The sequence below is a fragment of the Carya illinoinensis genome, chromosome 11 (assembly GCF_018687715.1).
Source record: "Carya illinoinensis cultivar Pawnee chromosome 11, C.illinoinensisPawnee_v1, whole genome shotgun sequence".
NCBI lineage: Eukaryota > Viridiplantae > Streptophyta > Magnoliopsida > Fagales > Juglandaceae > Carya > Carya illinoinensis.
Window position 1 is genome coordinate 30055011 of NC_056762.1, and position 22715 is coordinate 30077725.

A 22715-nucleotide genomic window follows, 5' to 3' on the forward strand; every position below is an offset into this window, starting at 1 on the left:
GGCTCAGCAATCTTCTCATTACCAAAACATGAGGTATTATGCACCTCGTTCACCAGTTGTTTATGCTTCTTCCGTGGGTGCTATAATGCAATCCAATAATGATCTGACTAATAAGTCAGATAATGAACTTATCTACGAGTTTGTGAGTCTCGGTACTCGATACTCATAAGCCATTATCGCATATTCTCAGTGACTGCAATCCAGGACTGGTGGGGTTGACAAACACCATGAGAATATTTCTATCCTTCAGAGTCTTCTTATGGAATCCAACATGAAGATAGAAGCACTAAAGTGAGAGAACAGAGATTTAAAATCTTTGCTTAACTCTTCTTTTCGAGTGGCTACTCTTTTAGATAGGAAAGACATGCAGATTTTTGAAGAGCAAGAGCGTTTAAAGATTAAGGCAAAGAGCATTAAATTTCTGTAATTTTGCTTTATGATAATAAAATAATACTTCACAGATATTCATATTTGTATTTCTATCTTCTGGAAGATGTTTTATGTGCTCCATTTTATTTCTTTCAGGGATTTTCATATATATGCCATGATCCAATGACTCATATAAATATGCATTTAATCATGCATATCCAAACTCTCAATAATCTTCAAGTTAATAAAAATCTCAAGGAGTTCTACTGGTTTAGGACTAACTTACTTATTTATAATCGTAACAATCAGTCCTCTTCTTAGGTGGTACTTCGATAACTGACCAGTTAATAACTTAAACTTGAGACTTTCTCTCTTATGATTGTCATAACTCTTCTATCCATCATGAGTTATCAATTATTTTAACTCTAAATGATTTGTTCCTAATGTTCACATAAATCCTCAAGACTAAGATTTTACTCCCCATATAATAGTCTCCAAAAAGAAGATCAATCTATATATCCATAAAGATAGTGCTTTGCCAGATATCATTTACTGGCGGCGTGGTAAAACTATTATCATAAATGAATCCTACTATGGCTAAAGCTTCTCCTAATCAAATTACTCTTCCAAACACAATTTCCATCGTATTCTCAGAATCAAAACAATTTTCCAAATATGTAGAATACCATTCATCAACCCTAAATATCATTTCTCATATTATTAAAAGGTATTCTATATCTACATTGGTATGAACAATAATATTTCTAATGAGAATTGTTACTCTTACCACTAGGGTAACAATTCAGCTTCCAAACTGAATTCTCAAGCACTACTTCAATTAATAGAAATAAGGACTCGTTTGAATCAAACAATGTACAATTTACCAACCCTAATGACTTGACATACTCCAAAATAACCATAATGAAATACTACCATCAATTGTAATCAAATCAACTTTAACTATGTTTAACCACATACTACCTTTCATACCTTAAAAAATTCAAGCCTACTGACAACTAAAATTTCAAGCCTAATGTTTGGTGCATTTCCTAAGAACATGTGGATTTACTGCCCAGAGACGTATTGCTCTGATATCACCCTGTGACGCCCCCAAATTTCGTTTGGGATCGGATGGATATTTGAAGTGTCGAGACATGCAACACAAGGTTACCTGCCCCCGTTCATGACATATAAGATGCAATGTTCCTAACATGCATTTAACAATTTGCAATATTCGCAGCGGATAAATTTTTTCTTTAGCAATACTATGCACCAAATTGAAAATATCCCAAATACTTAAAACATACTTCATACATAAAAACCCATTGAACAACTAAGATCACAACACTAGTCTAAAATGGTTATGATCCAAAAAGTACTAGAGATGCAACTCAATCGTACAAGTAGTAATTTACGTTAATTACTATATTAATATTGATGTCACACCGTCGCTTAGTCAACTGTGTCTAGTTGATCAGCTCCTGATTCTCCTTCAGGTCCTGTAACAAGATCTCGATCTCCGCGTTTCTTATAAAACCTCAAATGCGATCACGAGGAAAAAAGTTTCGAAATGGGTGTGTAAAAAACTCCTAAAAGCTGTCCGAGAGAGAGTGTTTGATATTCTTTTAATAGAAAGTGTAAATGAAGATCATTTCGTGGGGAGGGGTGGCTAGAGAGACTTATGGATGAGATATAGAAGAGATGAGGCTGGAGTGAGAGTTAAGTGTAGGACTCTCTTACCCGAAGTGAGAGTTAAGTGTAGGACTCTCTTACCCGGAATGAGAGTGGAGTGTAGGACTCTCTTACCTAATAATATCTACAAAAATCAACTCAAGATATTTTTACCCAATAATATCCACGAAATTAGCTTAAAATATTTTTATCCAATAATATACACAAAATTAGTTTAAGATATTTTTATCCAATAATATCTACAGTTTTGAACAGACATTTCGCCCGAAATTATGAAAAAGTGTTATTGCGCCATAAGACCTTAAATAACCCTCCGAGTCTAATGACACAAACCATAATACATTTTGACACTTCTAACTATCTCTAATAATCAAAAACACATTTCGGATAACATAGTAAATAATAACACTAACTATGTAGTTAGACTAAAACCTATGCGATTAATGGATTCGTGAAAACTTATGGGGTCTTCACGAGGTTCCTAAATCTAATAAAAATTTCACAATTAAATTTCTAGCAGGCTGTTACAGTAGGGCTAGCACAGTGAGGTGACAATAGGGATAATTGGAGGGGAACTGAGCGTGACTAAGGTTGGAGATTTCGAACCCCAAACGGGTTTGGGCTTCAAAACTGAGAAAGGGAGGAGATTAGTGAAGCTTATCGGTGGTCTTGGTCGCATGACGTATGGCAGTTGGTAGACAGTGTTGGTAACAAAAGAAACAAAGGGAGATGAGAGAAAATGCAAGAGAGAGTGAGAGTGAACCAAATAGAGACAAAGCGATAGTAGAGGAGAGATGGCTTACCAATGATGAGCGAAGACAGAAACCCAAGATGGAGAATGGCAGCGTGATGCGTCCAACTGAAACACAGAAATCATAAATGAGAGAGAGCAACAACGAGAGAGATAGAGGTCGAGGGAGGACAGAGAGATGGTTAGAGAGAGAGAGAGAGAGAGGTGGACTAGAAGGAAAACAGGGCCATGGCGTTGGACTAGCGGCATAAATTCCTAGAGAATGAAAATTTCTGGATTATTCGGACTAGGCTTTAGGCCTTACTCAAGGTTGGGTTGAATGAGATTGAGCTTGGACTTCAAAAAAACTTAGGTTATGAAAACTTCTACTCAAAATATGTATATATATATATATATATATTTGTGTGTTTTATTAAAGAGTTAGTCTACATACATGTAAGTCCATGTAATTATATTTTAAAAAAATATAATTATAATAATATCTTTTTTAAAATAATATTTTTCTTCTTTTTATTCTCATTTATCGATGAGACTACACATTCCTTCACTTAGAACTACAAATAAAATTTCTCTTTATTAAATACTCTCCTTGCTCTCTAATGTTCTAATATCACAACTGATTCACAAGTCACCACCATCAATGCATCACCATAAACCAATCTCTAATGTAAATGAATAATAAAAGTATTGCAATTAGTTCATATTTTTTCTGTGAAATAAGTTTGTGTATTTAACGGCTTAACAGAATAATCGAATTCATCAAAATAGAGAATATAAAGGTTTTTAAACTAAAATATAATAATAAAATATTTGTAAAAGAAAAATCACAAAATATTATTTTAATTTTTAAATAATTTTGTGATGATAAATAATACTTATAATTACATATCACATGCTAATAAGTAATTGTTATCTTTCTATTTAAATATACATAATTACATATTGATATGTTTGTGTGTGGTGATAAATAGGAATTTTGTTTTAGAATAGTACGTTTGGGGGTAGAGATAAGTATTTTAAATTTTAGATAAAAGTTTAAAATATTATTTTTTAATATTATTATTATTTTGAAATTTGAAAAAGTTAGATTGAGATTTAAAAAAGTTAAATTTTTTATTATATTTTATGTAAAAATTAAAAAAAAATTATAATAATAAGATGAAAGTTTTAAATTTAAAATAAGAATTTCAATTTACCAAAACTACCCTTAAGATGGTGCGGTTTGGCTACCTTAACAGAAGACCGTTAGCGTTAACCGAGACAACAGCAACCACCGATTCCAAAACCGAAGACGTCCGTTGATGCGGACCCGTTTAGGCAACTTTGAGACTTTGAGTGAAGAAGGTTATTTCCGTCGCTTTGTAAAATTCTCCGCTTTGTAAAATTCTCCGTTTTGGGTAGTAGGAAAAAGACAGAAGGAAAGAAAAAAGTAAAAGAACGAAATAAAGACTTATCTGCGGCTTCACTTATATTTCTCTCCTTTTCCCATCAGGAGGTGTTCGATTTGAACATTCGTGCACCCCCTGGGTCCTGAGTCCCTCTCTCTCTGCCATGGCATCGGATGGCTTCCCTGACAAGAACGCTCTTTTCAGAAAACTGAAAGCAAAGTCGGAAAACAAGGTCTGTGCTTTTGTATTTCCTTTTCTAACATTCTCTTTTAGGTTTCTTTTGGTTGGATCTAATCAGATCTGAGGAGCTCTGTAATGCGATATTTGGTTTTGAATTTCTCGTTTGGGTTTTGCTTGTGGATTCAGATGTGTTTCGATTGCAATGCAAAGAACCCTACTTGGGCGTCCGTGACGTACGGGATCTTCCTCTGCATTGATTGTTCGGCCGTGCATCGAAGCCTCGGAGTCCACATTAGCTTCGTCAGGTATCGGTTCTTATTCGGTTTTTCTATTCTTTGGAGATCTGTTTTGTTTTTGGTGTGCGACGAGCTCATTGGGTTCGGGGGGTTAGCTTTTTAACTTGATTCAGCTATGAATTAGCTTGCATTCTTTTCTGTTATTTGTGTAATTGTGGATACCTATGCCCAAGAAGTTATAAATGGTGACTTTTTTTGTCTCTAAATTATGGAGTAGCTACTTTTCCATTCATGGGATTAGCCATAGTTGTATCTTAATTCGCTGTTAAATAGCAAGAAACAAAAATTTTTTAGATAACTCAGCGTGCCACATATTCTTTGATGCTTATGCACATTGGCGTGGCTGGTTCTGTCTGGATTCAGAAACATGTTTGGAATGCAATCAACATATCTAAGAAGTTTTTCTGATCAGATTTGGTGATTACTTGGATGGTGGATGAGATTTTATGCAAGTATGTGGTAGAAAAAATGGATCTAGAATGTAAAATAAAGGTATAAGACTGAACGGTTACCAGAAGGGAACGGGATAATTTATGCCCTTAAGTTTTGTGATGGAGAACAACTCCCTACCCCTCCCCCTTCTTAAAGGGGAAGAGTAAAGGGAGAAAGAAAAAAGTTTGTGAGCAACTGCACGGTGAATGTCAGATCAAGAAGTATAGGTTGTACTCTCCTTAGACCTTGTTAGCTAAAAATAAAAATAAAAAATTATTGGGGTCTTTTTTTATTGCCTTAATTGTTTTTTTTATTGCCTTAATCAGATTGTGTAACCAAGTACATAGGAAGATCCACCTAACAGAATTGCCTTAGATTTTGAAGATGGGAATCAAGATTAAATTATGAGAATTTTCCAGCCATCTTTATTTGTCCGGATCGTGTTTCTGAAAACATTAGTGGTGACTATTTCAATTGTAATTCTTATATATCCCTTCCTACAGTGATGGCTTGTAAGACATTCTTCAGGAAATAGAACTTGGAAAAAGAACATAGCTGACATGTTTACAAGGCCATTTTTAGTCTAACACAACATACCTTTTAGTCGTGAATTAAACATGGAATCATGTCTTTTGCAATGCCAAATTGTCTTTACTAAATCTCCTTTTTTTTTAAACATTTCCGTTAGAGCTCATGGACAAGACCTTATATTGTTGTGCACCAAATATTAGGAGTGTTTTTATGTTTTGGTTTGGGAAAATATGTCTTTGTATCAATGATTGGTGTTGGAAGACCTCATTTTTTTTTTCAAAACATGATACAAAAAGAAGGTTGAAGAAGCATTAGTTTGAATCCGTTACTCGTTATAATACATAAGATTTTTTTAGAAGTAGTTTTTCGTTGAATAATATATAAAATGAAAGACACAAGAAATATTAAATTTTAAATTGAAAAGAATCCTCTCCATTTTTCTACTACCCTGGATTGAGTATAGGAGGTTGGTGAATAAGATCCCACATGGCTCGTGATGGAAAATTTCTTGCCGTTTATGATGTGCCAATGGGATCTAATTATAATAGTTACTAGTTCTTTGTAGTATGGGCTCATATGTGGTTGTGGTTTAAGCCTTCCTTGGGTTACTAATGGTATTAGAGCCAAACCCAACAAGAATTGTAGGAATTAAGCTGTGCAACTTGTGATTGAATCGCTTGATAGAGTCATCGAGGATTTAAGGGGGGAGAGATTGTAATACCCCAAGTTAAGAATAGGAAGTAGGTGAATGAGACCCAACATTACTTGGAAGAAAGAAGTTCTTTCCTTTTATAATGATTCTAAAGAGCTCTAATTGTAACATTGTTCTTTTGGCAATATAAGCCTAGATGCGGCTTGAGCCTTTCTTGGGTCATGACATGTTTAGTTTTACTTTTATGGATATCATCTTTAAAACCTAAATCCTAGGTTCTAATATGTTGTCTAGGTGTCTTCATATGTAAGTTGAGAACCATTTGTGAGTTATGGTAATGGAGTGACAAACTTTCTAGTGCAAAAATTCCAAAATCATTATAGTTGTGTGATTGAAAGTGCACATCACAAGATCTTCGAAAAAACTTATGATAACTGGCTGCTTTTTTTTTTTTTTTTTTAAATATTGTTAGCATATTCAAAGCTTTCAATAGAATATTTTGGTCAAGTTCTTCAGGTCTGTTCCATGTTTTGAGTTTGGAATTCAACATGTCAATAACCCAACAAATCTGACCTGATCTACTTAGTTTATCACAATTACTCACCCTAACTTCCTCCCGTCTCTCACTAAGCCTCTTATCGCCATTCCTGAAGAAGGTATCATTGGATTTGCATGATGCTGATGTGTCTAATTCGACTCTAGTTTCATTAATCCCCTCCACCAAGTTCGAGTCACTCCGCTGATTCATGCAGCAAGTCCAACATGCCATCATAGCCCTGCAGATTTGCTCTTCTTCACCACCTTCACACAAGTGGCTCCCTCATATGGTAGGTTTGGGATATTGGTTACCCAACCATCAATCTAGTTGTGGGGGATGGTTCAATTTGGTTTAGTGATTGATCACAAGTGTTATTCGGTTAGTTGATGGCCATCGTTTCTTTGGTCAATAAGGGTTGAAAACTGACTGGAGGAACAGCCAAAAATTATTTAGAATCTCTTCTTGCAGGGAGGCATTAGTGGTTTTGAACATCAATGGGTTACCAATGGTAATCCACTATGGAGGATTAAACAAGCATTCTTCTTTTGTATACTTCCTGTGTATCACAGTTCTTAGCTTGAAATTATATTCATCTCTTGTATACTTCATGTGTATCTGGGCCATGCCTAATTATTTGATTTAATAAATTCTTCTTTTTCAAAAAAAAAAAAAAAAATCTCTTATAGGTTTTCTGAATTCTTTTTATTCTTCCCTTAAACATGGTGTTCCTCCTACGATTCCCTTTGTGTACTTGGGTTATCCCCTAGTGCTCTTTAAGCCCGTTTGGATAACCAATTGGTCTCTTTTCATCCCATCTCATCTCAACATCCAAATACTACACAAACACAAATACTTTTTCAATTTCTCTTTCATATTTTTTCATCTAAACATTAATAATCATTTTTCCAAACTTCCATATAAAACACAATAAACAGTTCACTTTTTTCAAATCCCAAAATAAAAATTATATTAAAAAATTATATTATAATAATATTTTAATTTATAATATTTTTATTCAACTTTTTCTCTCTCCCTTCCCAAAACTCAATGAAAATCTTAACTTAAACTATTTCACTACTATTTATAAACCATCTCACTGCTATTCACAGGTTTATCATCTCATCTCATCTGACTATCTAAACAAGGCATTAGTAAAATGAAATGTCTTTACTTGTAAAAAAAATTTATCAAATCTTATTTTTTTACTACATTGATGTAGATCTATAAGATTCTTGCACATTGCTTCTTCCTATAAGAACTAAACCTTTTCAACATGAAAATCACTTTATTTAAGTTTATGACTGATTTTAGTACTCAAAGGAAGCAATCCTAAAGCTTGTAGAAATCTCTAGAAACACTGAATCTTGACATAAATATGAATTTTCTTTGTAGAACGTTATTTTAAGCCCCTTCTTACTTGTATAAAATATATATATATATATATTTAAGTCCCTTTAGGAAAATAGGTAAAAGATATATATTTTAACCCTAGATTGCTTATAAGATCTTTGAAACCATTTTTGTTTCAATCGGGTGTCTCATGTTGGCTTCACACTTGGAAAGCTCTGAATTTCCAAAACTAAAAGTCACTATTAAGACAATAACTTCTGACCCTTCTTAATGGATGTCCACTTGGAGTGCTGAAATTTTGTGATCAAAAGTATCAGGATCTTTGGTGTAAGCTTGTATTTAGAGACAGCATTCTTGGAACATTTTCTTGTAATCTTCTGGATTTTGTATATATCTGTAGAAGAAATGGGGGATATTTAGAGTTTTTCCATCTTTATATTTCCTTCTTGTGCTGGGATTTCCTTGATTATATGCTGAGGAGATATGGTTTTGGTGATAAATGGTGTTCTTGGATGAAGCATTGTTTGTCGACTTTGAAATTTTCTATTTTGGTGAATGGAGAACCAATTGGTTTCTTTAGTAGCTCACATGGTTTGAGGCAAGGTGATCCCATCTCCCCCTTTCTTTTTGTTATGATTATGGATGCCTTGAGTAGAATGATTGAGAAGGCCATGGAAGGTAAATTTCTGTCCAGCTTTGTGGTGGGTAACGAGGTCCAGAGTAGTTTAAAGGTCTCACACTTATTGTTTGCTGATGATACTTTGATTTTTGGTGAGCCTGATTCTGACAATCTACGTGCTTTAAGAGCACTTTTGCTGTGTTTTGAAGCCATTTCGGGGTTAAGAGTTAATTTAACGAAATCTGAAGTCGTTCTGTGGGTTCTGTCCAGAATATTTGCAGAATTTCTTCACTCCCTATGAGGTACCTTTGGCTTCCTTTGGGGGCTTCTTATAAATCTATTAATATTTGGGAGGGGGTGATTTAGAAAATTGAAAGGAGGTTAGCAGGTTGGAAAATGATCTACTTGTTTAAGGGGGGAAGATTAAATCTAATAAAAAGTACTTTGTCTAACCTTCCCACTTATTTCTTATCTCTTTTTCCATTGACGGCAATGGTTGAAAGAATAATTGAGAGTTTATTTCGGAATTTTTATGGGATGGTAAAGGAGTTGAAAAAAAGTTCCATTTGGTTAGTTGGAAGAAGGTTTGTCAACTGATTGATTGTGGTGGGTTGGGGATAAAAAAATTTTGAGATTTTTTTTTATAAGTAATAAATATTATATAAATCAATAGGAATAACCAAGTACACTGGACGTATACAAGAAAACATCTAGCCCATATTAGGGAGTCCCTAATAACCCAAAAAGCCCTTGAAAAACTACCCAAAATACATCAAGCCCGAATTGGAATGGAACACACCTCTCCAAACTCTTGTTTCCCGTAAAATTATTACTCTACCCGAAACTCCCTCTACAGGAATGTCTTCACAATGCCTTCCCTTTAGTCTTCCCTCCTCAACTTGAGCTAACACCCTTAGCATTGCAGGTGATTGCCCCAAGAAAGACGCTTTAACTCTCTGCTTTTCTTGAAACTTAATTTGGTTTCACGCGCATGGCTTGCCTCAATCGCAGTGAGTAGTGCTTTAAATTGGTCTTCATATCCTCCATGTGAAATCCCCACGATATGTTGAAACTCGTTGACTTTATTCAATACCCAATCCGAAGGTGAATCTGCTATATCATTTATTGGAGGAAGAGAAACCAAGGGAACAACATTATCTCCAAACACAGTACCCAACTGCACTCTCGACTCTAGACATTCCTCCACACAAGGCACCAATGACAAATTTCAAGATTCTGTCACCATTAAAGGTTCCTGCCCTCCATCGGCGAGGACATTGCTTGTATGTGCACCATCCTGACTTTGTCAAACCCAACTACTCCCTCAAGAGGCATAGAACAGGTAGGGGAAGCACTACCTTCTGTTACCCCATTTTCATCTTCTAAAAGAGGCTTGTCTGTTTCTTCTAAAGTACTCAAGACCCTGGAGGGAGCCCCCCCATCTTCAACTGAAAGTGAACCCTGGAAGTAATGCCTTTTGGAAAAATGTTATTGATGTAAAATATGGTAGTTTGTGGGGAGGTTGGAGGTGCGTATGGGGTGAGTTTGTGGAAGTTCATTAGAAAATGATGGGGGGTATTTTCAAATCATATTAGATTGAAGGTGGCAGATGGGAAGAGGATACTTTTCTAGCATGACTTGTGGTGTGGGGATTCTTCAATTAAGTTGGACTTTCCCTCTCTTTTCAGAATTGCAAGGCATCAAAATGCAGCGTAGGAAATTCTTTCTGTTGCATTGTTAATAATATTCAGTCAAGGATGTTGATGACTGGGAAGTGGGTGATGTTAAGGCTTTTCTGGAAGTACTTTACAGTTCAAAGTTGATGCTAGGTAGGGAGGACAACATGCTGTGGATTCCTGCAAGAAATTCTAAGTTCTCAGTCTCCTCTATTTAGATAATATTAACCAGTCACAGGAGTTGTGAATTTCCCTGGAAAAACATATGGAAAGTGAAAGTTCCTTCCAAGGTTGCTTTTTTCTGTTGGGTGGTATCCTTGGGCAAAGTGTTGACGACTGAAAATCTTAGAAGGAGAGGTATGTACATTGCTGATTGGTGTGTCGTGTGCAAGAAGGATGGAGAATCTATTAATCACCTCTTTCGTCATTGTGAAGTGTTCAGGTTCTTGTGGAATGAGGTTTTGAATCGGACTGGTTTACTTTCGGTAACGCCCAAGGAAGTGGTGGATTTATTGGTAGGGTGGAAGGGATTGAAGGGTAGCAAGAATGTTGTTCATGTTTGGAAGATGATTCCTTCTTGTCTCATGTGATGCCTATTGCTTAAAAGGAATGGGAGATGCTTCGAAGATAGAGAATGTTAATTGAGAGAATTTAGGGATTTTTTCTTTAGCACTTTGAGTTTGTGGGCTAAAACTTTTGTAATGGAAGATAATTTCCAGAATCTGTTTTAGTTTTCCTTTCGTTTTTGGAAAGTAGTAGGTATATCCTTTGTATACGTCCTGTGTACTTGGGTTCATGGCTATTTCTTTGGGAATAAAATCTTTTATTACTTGTAAAAAATATATATATATATTTCCTTCTTGTTGTGCAGGCTTTTTGGTCCACATCATTCATGCTTATTTTTCTTTCTTTTAAATGTCTCAGACTCATTTCCTTAGAATGGGCTTGTGAAGATAGAGCTCCTGTGATGACTTAGTGTGGTTTGAATTATGAGGCTATGAGTATTCATTTTAGGTATACTTAAGTATTCATTATAGGTCATATTTTTTTATCGGTCTATATTTTTAAGTCATTTTAAGGCATTTAATTTTTAATTGATATATTTGGCAGACTAAAGCACCAATAAGAGTAGTATTTTTTGTTTGGACAGCCAGCTTAGGGAATATCCTCATCATGTATTAACTTCGGGAAACATCATATCATTGTGATTGATTGAGGAATCTATAGACCACTTTTTACTACATTGTAAGATTGTTAGTGCCCTGTGGAACGACCTCTTTAGTAGAGTTGGGATGACTTCAATTATGCTTAGAAGGATAGTAGATCTCTTTGCAAACTGGAGAGCGGAAGCTCTCAAATTGTAGCAATGTGGAAGATGACTCCTACTCCTATCTGTCTGGTGTGATATATTTGAAAGGGAAATGAATGGTAGAAATTTTGAGGTTCTTAACCTAACGATGGAAAAATATAAAACCTTCTTCAATACTCTATATTTCTTTGGGAACCGCAATAGATTTTAATGGTCTGAGCTTTCATGCTTGGATTGTATTTTGTTATGTTTCTAATTATTTGTTCTCTTGTATACATATTGTGTACTTGGGGTAATTCTGTTGCATTTGTACTATTAGGGGTACTTATTAGGTGGTTCTTGTTACATTTTACATGTACACTTGCTGACCATTTCTACTACAGAGTTTGAATGGAACATTGTGGGAGTTGTTAGGCTTGTCGCTAGGGCATATTTTTTCATGTGCACCCTTTTTCTATTGGTTTATTTTTTTCTCTAAAGATATGAAAATTTAGTTAAGACTTAATGAAATTGTTTGTTTTGTCATGAAGGTCTACAAACTTAGACTCGTGGACTACTGAGCAGCTGAAAATGATGACTTTTGGGGGAAACAATCGTGCACAGGTTTTCTTTAAGCAGCATGGATGTACTGATGGGGGCAAAATTGAAGCTAAATATACATCAAGAGCTGCCGACTTATATAGGCAACTCCTTTCAAAGGAAGTTGCTAAAAGTTTGGCAGAAGAGACAGATTTACCACCATCACCCGTTTCTTCTCAGTCAACACAAACTGCTTATGGACTCCCTGATGTCAAGACAAGTGAATCTCCGAAAGAGAACGCTTTATCAAGGCAAGATGTACCTGATACATCTACCTTGCCTAAAGCTCATGCAGTTGTTACCAGTACTGTTAAGAAGCCTCTCGGTGCAAAGAAAATTGGGAAGACTGGGCTTGGTGCTAGAAAGCTTACCACGAAGGTAGATGTATTGATGTGCCTCTGAGAACAGCCTTAGAAGTATTTTGTGGTCTAGTTTCTTCTGCCTGATCATCCTAGATTAATTAAAATGCTTTTCCGTTAACAAAATATTCTCTTTCAAATGCAGTCAAGTGAAAGTCTCTATGATCAGAAGCCTGAGGAACCAGCTCCAGTTTCCTCCACAAGTAGCACTCCAACAGTTGGCTCATCTTTTGTATCGCGTTTTGAATATCTTGAAAATGTCCAATCTGCTGAGAATAGCTCCAGTGGGCCACACGCGATCAGCCATGTATCTCCACCAAAGTCTTCAAGCTTCTTTACTGATTTTGGAATGGACAGCAGTTTTCCAAAGAAAGCTGGTTCAAATTCCTCAAAAGTGCAAGTATGCTACATAAGCATGTTATATCCAAAACTTTTCTCTGGTTATCGTTACTTATGTGCAGATCATGCTCATCTGCTTACATAATTTTAATCATGAAGTCAAGAACAGTAGCAGTGAAGAAGGGTTTCTAGGCCCTGTTTTTAGCTAGGTTATGATGCAAAGATTCAGACCAGTGCCAAAGGTCTTAGACATTAACTCATCTTAGATAGGCCCTACAAAACTCACTCCATCATCTCAACTCACTACTATTCATAAAGAACTCAACTCATCTCAACTTAGCTCAATATCCAAGTGGGACCTAAATCTATACCAAAGAGATATCCAATTACTATTTGTATGAATGTCCAATGCTCACATTATTGGTGTCAGCTCAACAATTTCTATGGGAAAGAGTCCTTAGTTACTTGGTAGCTAAGTCGGTTTGTTATATTGGATGTTTCGCTCATTTGATGGTAGTTTTAATGTCTAAATAAAACTCAGTGCAGCATTACTTTGAAAAAATAGAAACTAAAAACTTAGTCCGGCATCAAGACATATCTTGCTTTGTGATGTTATTTATATTTGGTTGCACTAATTTACTCACATCTTCAGTGAAATTTTTTGGTATTGAATGTAGCATGTAGAATATATAATTAGGGTTTTCATTTTCTCCATCGCTGTGTGCAACTCTTTGGGCAACATCACAAACTTCATTTTATTTTGAACGACAAGATAATATCTACATATCCTCTAAAATGGGTTACTTTTTAAGATATGAATCATCTTCATTTCACTTGAATTGGATGGTATGAATTTACTCCTCTCCATTACTTTAGGCATGCATATATCCTCGTTTATCCCTTCTTAATTATTCATTCTCTGACACTACTATTGTCCTTAGGTTCAGGAAACTGATGAAGCAAGGAAGAAGTTCTCAAATGCGAAATCTATTTCATCTGCCCAATTCTTTGGGGATCAAAACAAAGCTACTGATGTAGATGCTCAAGCATCTTTGCAGAAGTTCTCAGTGCGTGTCCTTACCAAGACGCTTAAATATTATCTTCTGAATTGAGACTCGGGGGAATCTTTTAGATTTTTTGATGTTTAATCTTGTCTTGGGTTTTTGCATTATATGCTTATATATCCTGTCCCTGTTCCCACATTGAGGGAATATGAATAAAAAAATAAAATAGAGAAACATATTTCTTAGCTTTGATGAAGCTAACTTTTCGTGGTTGTTCAAAGAAATTGCTGCTTAATAACATGACTCGGGAAAGGATAAACTACTGATAATAAATAAATCTGCTTTACCATTTTAGCCTGCTTTCATGAAATAACCTGATATGAAGTAATTGATTTAATGCACGGAACTTTTTGTTATGAAAATAGTTGAGAATATGCAATTTGAATTTTTTCCTATGAAACTGGGTTTAGCCCACTAAGAAAGATATATAGGGATTCTGGATTTTGTATTAATTGTTCTCTTGTTAATTGCAGGGTTCAACTGCCATTTCCAGTTCTGATCTTTTCGGTGACAGCACAGATCATTCCGTTGATCTTACTAATGACCTCATCAATCGACTCTCTTTCCAGGTAGGCCTTGCAACTCACTGCATTTCACAGTTTACTTGCATATTCTTGATAGCTTCAGAGATTCACTGGAACGTTCACGATGTCATCCTTTACATTTAGGTTTTCTCTTTTCATCTTGGACTGCTGTGCTACTTTTTGAATGACACTGATGTGTCTTCCCCCCCTTTTCTCCCTCCCTCCCTTCAGGCACAACAGGATATTTCCAACCTTAAAAACATTGCGGGAGAGACCGGGAAGAAACTCAGTTCATTGGCATCCAATTTAATAACAGATCTTCAAGACAGAATCCTATGATACTAATATTTTTATGGTGGAAACAAAAAAAGTTGAGGAGTTTATTACCGTACCAACCAAATGTGCAGTGAATGTAAAACGCATTCGTTGTAAAATTTTCCAGAAGACAATAAGATGTTAGGACACTCCGGGCTTGTGACATGCTGTTGCTTTTATATTGTTAGTGCATGTATTTTGAGACTGATTGCGTCTAAGCTTTTGTTTGCTAATCTTGTATGTAAACCTCAGTTAACTTTCCTGCTCTCTCTGTATAAGAAGTTTTACAAAACTCAATTAAAAATTGACTTACAAGTCTTGCCAAGTGTTTTTCATTCGAGACAAATATAGTATCCTATTTTGAGGTGTATGAGAGAGGCTCTGAAATCCATCAAATCGATTGGACTGCACTAAAGAGTTTAGTACACCTTGTTCTGAACCTCAAGTTGGGATCGAGGTGTTGCTTGAAGGAATTGATTGTAGCTTTTAACGATCTCTAATGGCTGAGAAGCTCAAATGGTTCCTAATAGTTTATGAGCTAACTCTTCTTGATCTCACAAAGCGGGTATTCACTATTCAGAGTGCATCACAAGCAATAAAATGTAAATAAACAAAGAAAAATTCTATTCATCATCCTCACACTCCAAATGTGTAGTATATGGATAATGAGTAGAATAATTCAATTAATTTATGAAGAATAAAAAAATATATATAATGTGTAGTGTGTTAAGAATGATGAGTAGTAAAACTCAAAAACAAAATAATTGATTTACGGTTTGAAATCAATTCAGCTGGAATTGTTTATTTAATGAAGCATTTATGAATACAGAATAATGATTAATTTTTAAACCATACAAGATCAAATTCGGCTTAACTTGTATGAGTTCATATATACTTGAATAACTTTTTTATTTTTTAATATTATTTCCAATTTTGTAGTGAGGATATGTTAGAGCACTGGCACTTAGCCAATTGCTAGTGCATCTAAAATTTTGGCTTCCAAAACACATATTTTATTTCAAAATATTGTTATTTCCAATTATTAATTAACATTGTCAATAATAATATTAATTAACTGATTTGGTGCATGCTTAATTAATATTGTTATCTCTAATTATTAATTAACATATAGTTAGCGTAGTTGCAATAATGAAAAATAAAATAAAATATTATTATATTAATATTGTGACTAATAAATGAATAATCCAATGTGAGGTTATATGTTGAATGGCTTTGGTTTTAGGCAAAATATATAGTTTTAGGCAAAATTTTGGCTTTGACTTCGGCTAGAATCTAGATGATCTTAAGTATAATAGTAATTAAACAGATATGAAAAAAAAATCATTTTTCTAATTTACAAAATCCCAAACTTTATTGTTGAGATTAAATAAAATTATAAGATATAATATCAATAATTTATTTTGTAAAAATTAAATAGTTTGAAAAATAAATAAGGTGTTATGAACATAAAATCTGTGGAGTTGACTATTTTAGGAAAATGCTTCTAAATAATTCTAATGTATTTTGGGTTGGTAAGAATATTGATATTATCGTAATAACTTCCAAAACCGACTTTAGAATATTCTTCTGTGTTTGCAACACTTAAAAATCATCATTAATTCATTAACTTCAGTTGAATATAGCATAGTGACATCTCACAATTGTAATGATTGAAATAAAAACTATAATCATTAAAAAAATAAATTACTATGAATAAAAATACGTTTAGATAAAAGAATAAATATGAAATTTGGATATGTTAATGGTTTACTCAAACCATTACATAATTCAATGTGTTATATATAAGAAGTGCATTGAATAATGTCATAAACTTGCCAATGCTATCAAGATCTATTGTCCAAACTTTAAAAATCTAATTAAAGTCTCAATTAGATAGTGAAATGAGATGAAATGATATGTGAATAGTAATTAAATTGTTTGTTTTATGGGATTTTAGAAAAGAGAGAGAGAAAATGTTGAATAGAAATATTATAGTTAACATATTATTAAGTATAGTTTTTTTAATATAATTTTTGTTTGTGATTTGAAAATATTAAATTATTTATTTTATTTTATTTGAAGGTTTGATAAAGTTTTAATGATTACGTAATAATTAGATGAAAAAGTTAAAGATATGAAATAAAAAAAAAATATTTATATTTTTTATATTTGAATATTGAGATGAAATGAATTGAAATGACTTTATTATCAAAATAAGCCTAAAAGAAGATTAAAAAAATAAAAAATCCTAAAAGAGATAGATACATAGAATTAACTCTATAAAATTTATAATTACTAGAATAAATTTTGTTAACACTATTATATGCCTAAGAAATATTATAGTGCATATATATATTTTTAATATTTTAAATATATTTTAAAAAAATTATAATATTATTAAAAAATATTTTCTTAATCACTAACTATTTTTTTCTTTTTGTCATTTTTACACCGGTGGGATCCCGATGCCATGTGTTTCCCATTTCCGATATCAAAAGTCTTTAAATTTACGTCGGTCACTGCCAACCAAAATAAGTCCCAAAAAATTTGAGAAAAAAAAAAAAAAAATCCCAAAAATTTGGTTGGAATGTGGAATGAATGCCAAAAAGAATAGCAAGCTCAGATTTCCCTCCTTTTTCAAAAAGTCCTCGAGTCCAGAAGATAATCCGCCACCGAACCATATTTCAAACCCAAATTTCACCCTTCCCTCTCTCTGCCTCACCGCTTCTGAATACAAAAACCCTAGAACAGTTTCGAAAACCCAAATTTTTGGAGCCAAACAATTTCTACCAAATTTTGGACCCCTCAGATTTCAATCCCCTCAAAACCTCATTCTCATTGTCCACATTTCTTCACAGATATCCCTCACGCAAGACACAGCGTCTGAATTAAATCTTCCATGGGAACCAATGTCGCAAGAATCCTAGAAATTAACCCTGCTCCTTCGGATTCTATTGCTTCCCCAGAAATCTTTAATGGGTCTTCACCGTTTCCTCCTGAAATGCTTGTTTCTGAAGAAACCCTTGACGAGTCCTCGCCATCTTTGCTATCTGAAAACCCACGTGACCATTCTTTGGCCCCTGCACCAGATCAAAATAGATCTTCTCCAAATTTAGGTAAGAAAGCCCAAGATGACCCGTCTTTGGTCCTTTCGCCAAGAATTCCTTCTGGGACTTCTTCAATGTTAACTCCTATTAATGAAACCCTAGATGGGTCTTCACCAGCGAATGAACTGGATGCTCTCGATGGGTCTTCTTCTCTGCCTATGCAAGCAGAAATCCCTAATGATTATTCCAATTTCTCTATTCGTGGAGATGAAGAAGCCCTAGCAGTTGACCCATTTCCCGCTTCCCCGAATCGCTTATCGGGTAATAATTTATTGGATTATTCGTCATCACGTTGGTCTTCTTCATATTGTCCCTCGCTCTCAACAACTACTTGGCATTCATCTGCCCCTTGGTCTTCTTCGTCTTCATCTTCCAGAGACATCTGGTCTACATGGTCTTCTTCGGAAGAAACCAAGCCTTTCATGGTGGTAGGTTTTATTCCCTTTAATACCGGTTAATATTTGTGTATATGTTTGTTTGTTTGTTTTTAACGAATTTTTTTCTTTGTATGTGTGGTAGTACTTATTTATAGATTATTGGGGGTTTTTGTCTAAAAGAAGTTGCTTATTTTATAGGGGGCGGGGCTTGCAAATCTGGGCAACACATGCTTTATCAATGCCGTGCTGCAATGCTTTACGCATACCGTGCCACTTGTCCAGGCTCTTCGTTCTTACGATCATACCATGCCTTGTGTCTGTAAGATCATGGCTTTCATCGATTTTTCAATTTTTAATTTAGCTGTGTGTTCTTCGATGTGATTTACTCCTATAATTAGTATCTTTTGTTCAAATCTGTGTTTGGAAATCTCAGGTAGTGGTGAAGGGTTCTGTGCTCTGTGTTCTCTACGTGTCCATGTTGAACGTTCATTAGCTTCTTCCGGAGGGATTCTTTCTCCTTTGGAACTTGTCGAGAATTTGAACTGTATCCTTTTGAATCTCTGTTTACAGACATTCCAAATATATCCCTTATTTGAGTGGGATGGTTTCCTGAGATTTTCTTATGTGTAGAATGATGACCAATTGGAAATAGAATTATAGTTTGATGATACTGAATTTGAGCATAAATTGGGATTGTTAGGTTTCACAATTTATGGGTCTCCAGATGGTTTGGATCATCATATATGGTTGTACCTTCTGTTTATTAAATGCTCTATCCAATACACAATTTTAAGTGCAAGATTTTTTTAATTTCAAAGGGCATTTTTGGGAAGCTTTTGTGATCTTGACATGTGAACGATCAGATTTTTCATCTTGTTTCCGGAGGTATCAGCAGGAAGATGCCCATGAATTTCTGCAGTGCTTCTTAGATAAACTTGAGAGATGTTGCTTGGATTTGAAGGGAAAGGATCTATCATCACACAATAACCTTGTTGAGAAGGTTTTTGGTGGCCGTCTTGTTAGCAAGGTATGAGCAGAGAAGTAGCTTTGTTAGTTTCTGTTGTTAAATATTTATCTGAATTCATGGTGATCCTTTTTGCTTGTTTTGGTTGGGTTAATAAAATAATGTTGTTTGAATTTCAGCTTCGATGCTGTAATTGTGGACACTCTTCTGACACATATGAACCTCTGATAGACTTGAGTTTGGAGATTGAAGATGTGGACACCCTTCCAAGTGCTCTTGAATCTTTTACCAAAGTGGAAAGGATCGAAGATTCAGGGGCAAAGTTTATGTGTGAGAACTGCAAGGAAGAAGTGTTGGTGGAGAAGCAGTTTATGCTGGACCAGGCTCCTTCAGTTGCTGCATTCCACTTGAAAAGATTCAAGACTGATGGACCATTTGTTGAGAAAGTTGACAAGCATGTGGAATTCCCTTTGGAGTTGGATTTGCAGCCATACAGCACTGGAAGCCAAAACAACAGAGTGAGTTGCAGATTATTCATGAATTTTGGTTAAAATATGTTCTCTGAAGGTTTCCAGATTTGTTAACATATGATAATGGGTTTTACATAATTTTATGAATTTGAGAGTAGACACTCATCGTTGATATGAAAGCATAATGAAGGAGAATCTTGTCACCTAATTTGGAGATAGGCTGGTTATAGTTTATGAACTGAATGGTTTGGAAAAAAGTTTTTGAAGTATATACAAATTTGGTATATACTATTTTTGGGTCTGTTTGTGGCTTATGCAATAGCTGTAATTGTGTACATGGAGACTGTTTTTCCTTGGGTCTGCATTGACTGCTGAAGTGCTTATTTTGCCTTTGTTTCCTTCCAGACTGGTGGAATTGAAATATAACATTTGTTTTTGATAGGTGGAACTGAAGTATAACCTGTATGCAATTATTGTACATATTGGGTTCTCATCTACTTCTGGGCATTACTTCTGCTTTATTCGGTCCTCTCCAGAGACATGGTACCGCTTGGATGACTCAAAGGTAGTAATTCTAATCTAGCCTTTTTATACAGTTGATGAGCATGAATATTTTGCCAAAATTATGGAGTTGACCTATTTTGGTGCACAAAGCCAGAGTAGGGGAATGATCTTGCATTGTGAACATTAATATTTTGGATCATGTTCTTTGTTTTGTGAATCGTTGAATTTTTTCTTCTGTAAACATATTGAGTATGATAATAACTTTTTCTGATGTTTGTGGCATGGAATTATCCCCTTAATTTTTTGGAGGTGTTTCCTTTTCTGGTTCTGATTATAAATTAGCTGAACAGTCTCATTTAGAAGCTTTATTCTTATCGTCCTTATGGTTGGATTATTTATGCTCTATTATATATCTTATTTTGTCTATGTTAATGTTAAAAATGCGCAATGTGTTCTTTACATTTACAACACAAGCCATTCTTTGTTTAGGCTATATGTTTATGGGAAATGATTTGTACTGTCTTAGAGTGAGCAAGTTTCATGCACTTTGAAAAAAAGGGGCAAATTTGGGGCCCACATGAAAAATCCACCTTTTCACTGATTAAAAAAAAAAAATACACTTTTTTATACATGGCATCTTTCTTTCTTTCTTTTCCAAAGGGAGTGAGTGCTTGGGGCTTTTACACTATATGACTATCTAGTATTGCTTTTTTTTATTTATTTTTATTGTTCTCTGCACGTTAAGACATTATAAGAGCTAATAAATTTGGAAAACTTATTTTTGATGGATGTCTTGTAGGTCACTAGTGTACAAGAAGAGTTTGTACTATCTCAGGAGGCCTACATTCTGTTTTATGCAAGGGAGGGTACACCCTGGTTTTCGAGTATAATAGATGCACATAAGCCATGCCTGGATCCAAACATAATGAATACATCTCCTAAGTCAGTTCTAGACAGTGTGGAAGGTGCTAGTGCTTCATATCCTAGTGTAGCTTGCATTGATAATTGTGATACCAGTGTCTCCTGTGAAAATAGAGATGAAGGGGTTGAGGTCAATGAAGCTAGAGATGCAGCTACTTGTACTGAACAATTGTTACACAGGTTAAACCAAGATGAACTTGGGTCCAAAGATTCTAAAGATGATAGACTCATGGATAACTCTTTGACACCACTTGGGGACGGTAATTTTTGTGATGTGACTTCATACAATGAGAAAATGAGCACCACATCCACTGTTGGGGTAAATAACTACAAAATTGATGAAATTAGAGATGATGGTTTTCATCCTCTAACGCCGCCCGGATCTCCGAGTCCAGATAAAGTTTCATTTGAATCTTCAGGTAAAGCAGATTAGCTCCTTAAAGAACTTATGCATCTTTTCACATTAAATCGTTCATTTGAACTAATTAATGAGGTGGTGTGCATTTTGCCAGAGGTGAGGTTTCAGATTCCCCGCAATCATCTTAAATTGGAGAAGCAAGTTAGTGGTAAGAAACGGTTGAACAAGGAAAGGGAACTAGAAGATTCAAAGAGCCAGGAAGCTTTGAGATACCTTTCGAAGTGTGGGCACTCTGAGAGGCGTAAGAAACTTATTGCTGCTATTACTGAAAACCAGAGTGAAGGCTCTCTAAACAAGAGGAAAAGAATGGTATCGGCCCCATGTAAGAACAGCCCTCCCAGAACTCGCCGTAGGCCCAATCATAATGCTATTGTCCAGCCTATGGCGACGGCAATTTCTCGCTGAATGGGGAGATTTTGCTAAACAAACCTGGCTTTTGAACAGTGCAAATATATTAGAGTCAATGCTGACCTTGTTTTGATAAGACTGGGCATGGCCCTTTGAAAGTATTTAGGTTATTCTGTTTGCCGCACATGTGGTGGGGAGCTTGGGTGATTTAGCCATGTCACCCTGGGTTGTTTTTACCTTTACCATGAAATGTAAAGTTCTTGAGGTCTTAATTTACTTAGTGCTCTTAGAATCGGTATAAGAAAGGCATTTTTGAGTACTTGCTTTGTGGACTGTTAGGCTTTGCTCAAGAGGTATAAATTTGAGACGTCTGCCATCTTAATTGAAGGTTTCGGTGAGAGATTTAAAAAAATTAATATACAAATGACACGATCTTGAATGACATCGAGTCTTTGGATACCACAGGTTAGATTCTTTTGCATGCAACTCTCCCAGTTTTGCTTTCGTATGATGGGAAAATAAGTACTGCATCCTAGACGAAGCTTTTATACCAATAAATATAGAGGGGCTTTAGAAATATGATGGTCTAAATTTGCCCACAGAGTTACTTTGTGGCAAAATGGATATATTCGGCGGAAAATAC

General features: G+C 35.0%; 2 protein-coding genes across 2 annotated transcripts; both read left to right on the forward strand.

Moving 5' to 3' along the window:
• The first annotated feature begins 4232 nt into the window (after positions 1 to 4232).
• On the forward strand, positions 4233 to 15288 carry LOC122281979 (probable ADP-ribosylation factor GTPase-activating protein AGD8). Its single transcript, XM_043093870.1, has 7 exons — positions 4233 to 4432; positions 4567 to 4685; positions 12314 to 12740; positions 12867 to 13121; positions 14002 to 14127; positions 14598 to 14693; positions 14880 to 15288. Exons 1-7 carry the CDS (start codon positions 4364 to 4366, stop codon positions 14985 to 14987), a joined length of 1200 nt encoding a protein of 399 aa, XP_042949804.1. The 5' UTR covers positions 4233 to 4363; the 3' UTR covers positions 14988 to 15288.
• A 2250-nt stretch (positions 15289 to 17538) lies between these two features.
• Positions 17539 to 22391, forward strand: LOC122281914 (ubiquitin carboxyl-terminal hydrolase 20-like). The gene is made up of 8 exons (XM_043093782.1): positions 17539 to 18498; positions 18646 to 18766; positions 18881 to 18991; positions 19311 to 19474; positions 19591 to 19929; positions 20324 to 20446; positions 21185 to 21725; positions 21819 to 22391. Exons 1-8 carry the CDS (start codon positions 17863 to 17865, stop codon positions 22127 to 22129), a joined length of 2346 nt encoding a protein of 781 aa, XP_042949716.1. The 5' UTR covers positions 17539 to 17862; the 3' UTR covers positions 22130 to 22391.
• Positions 22392 to 22715: the final 324 nt, after the last annotated feature.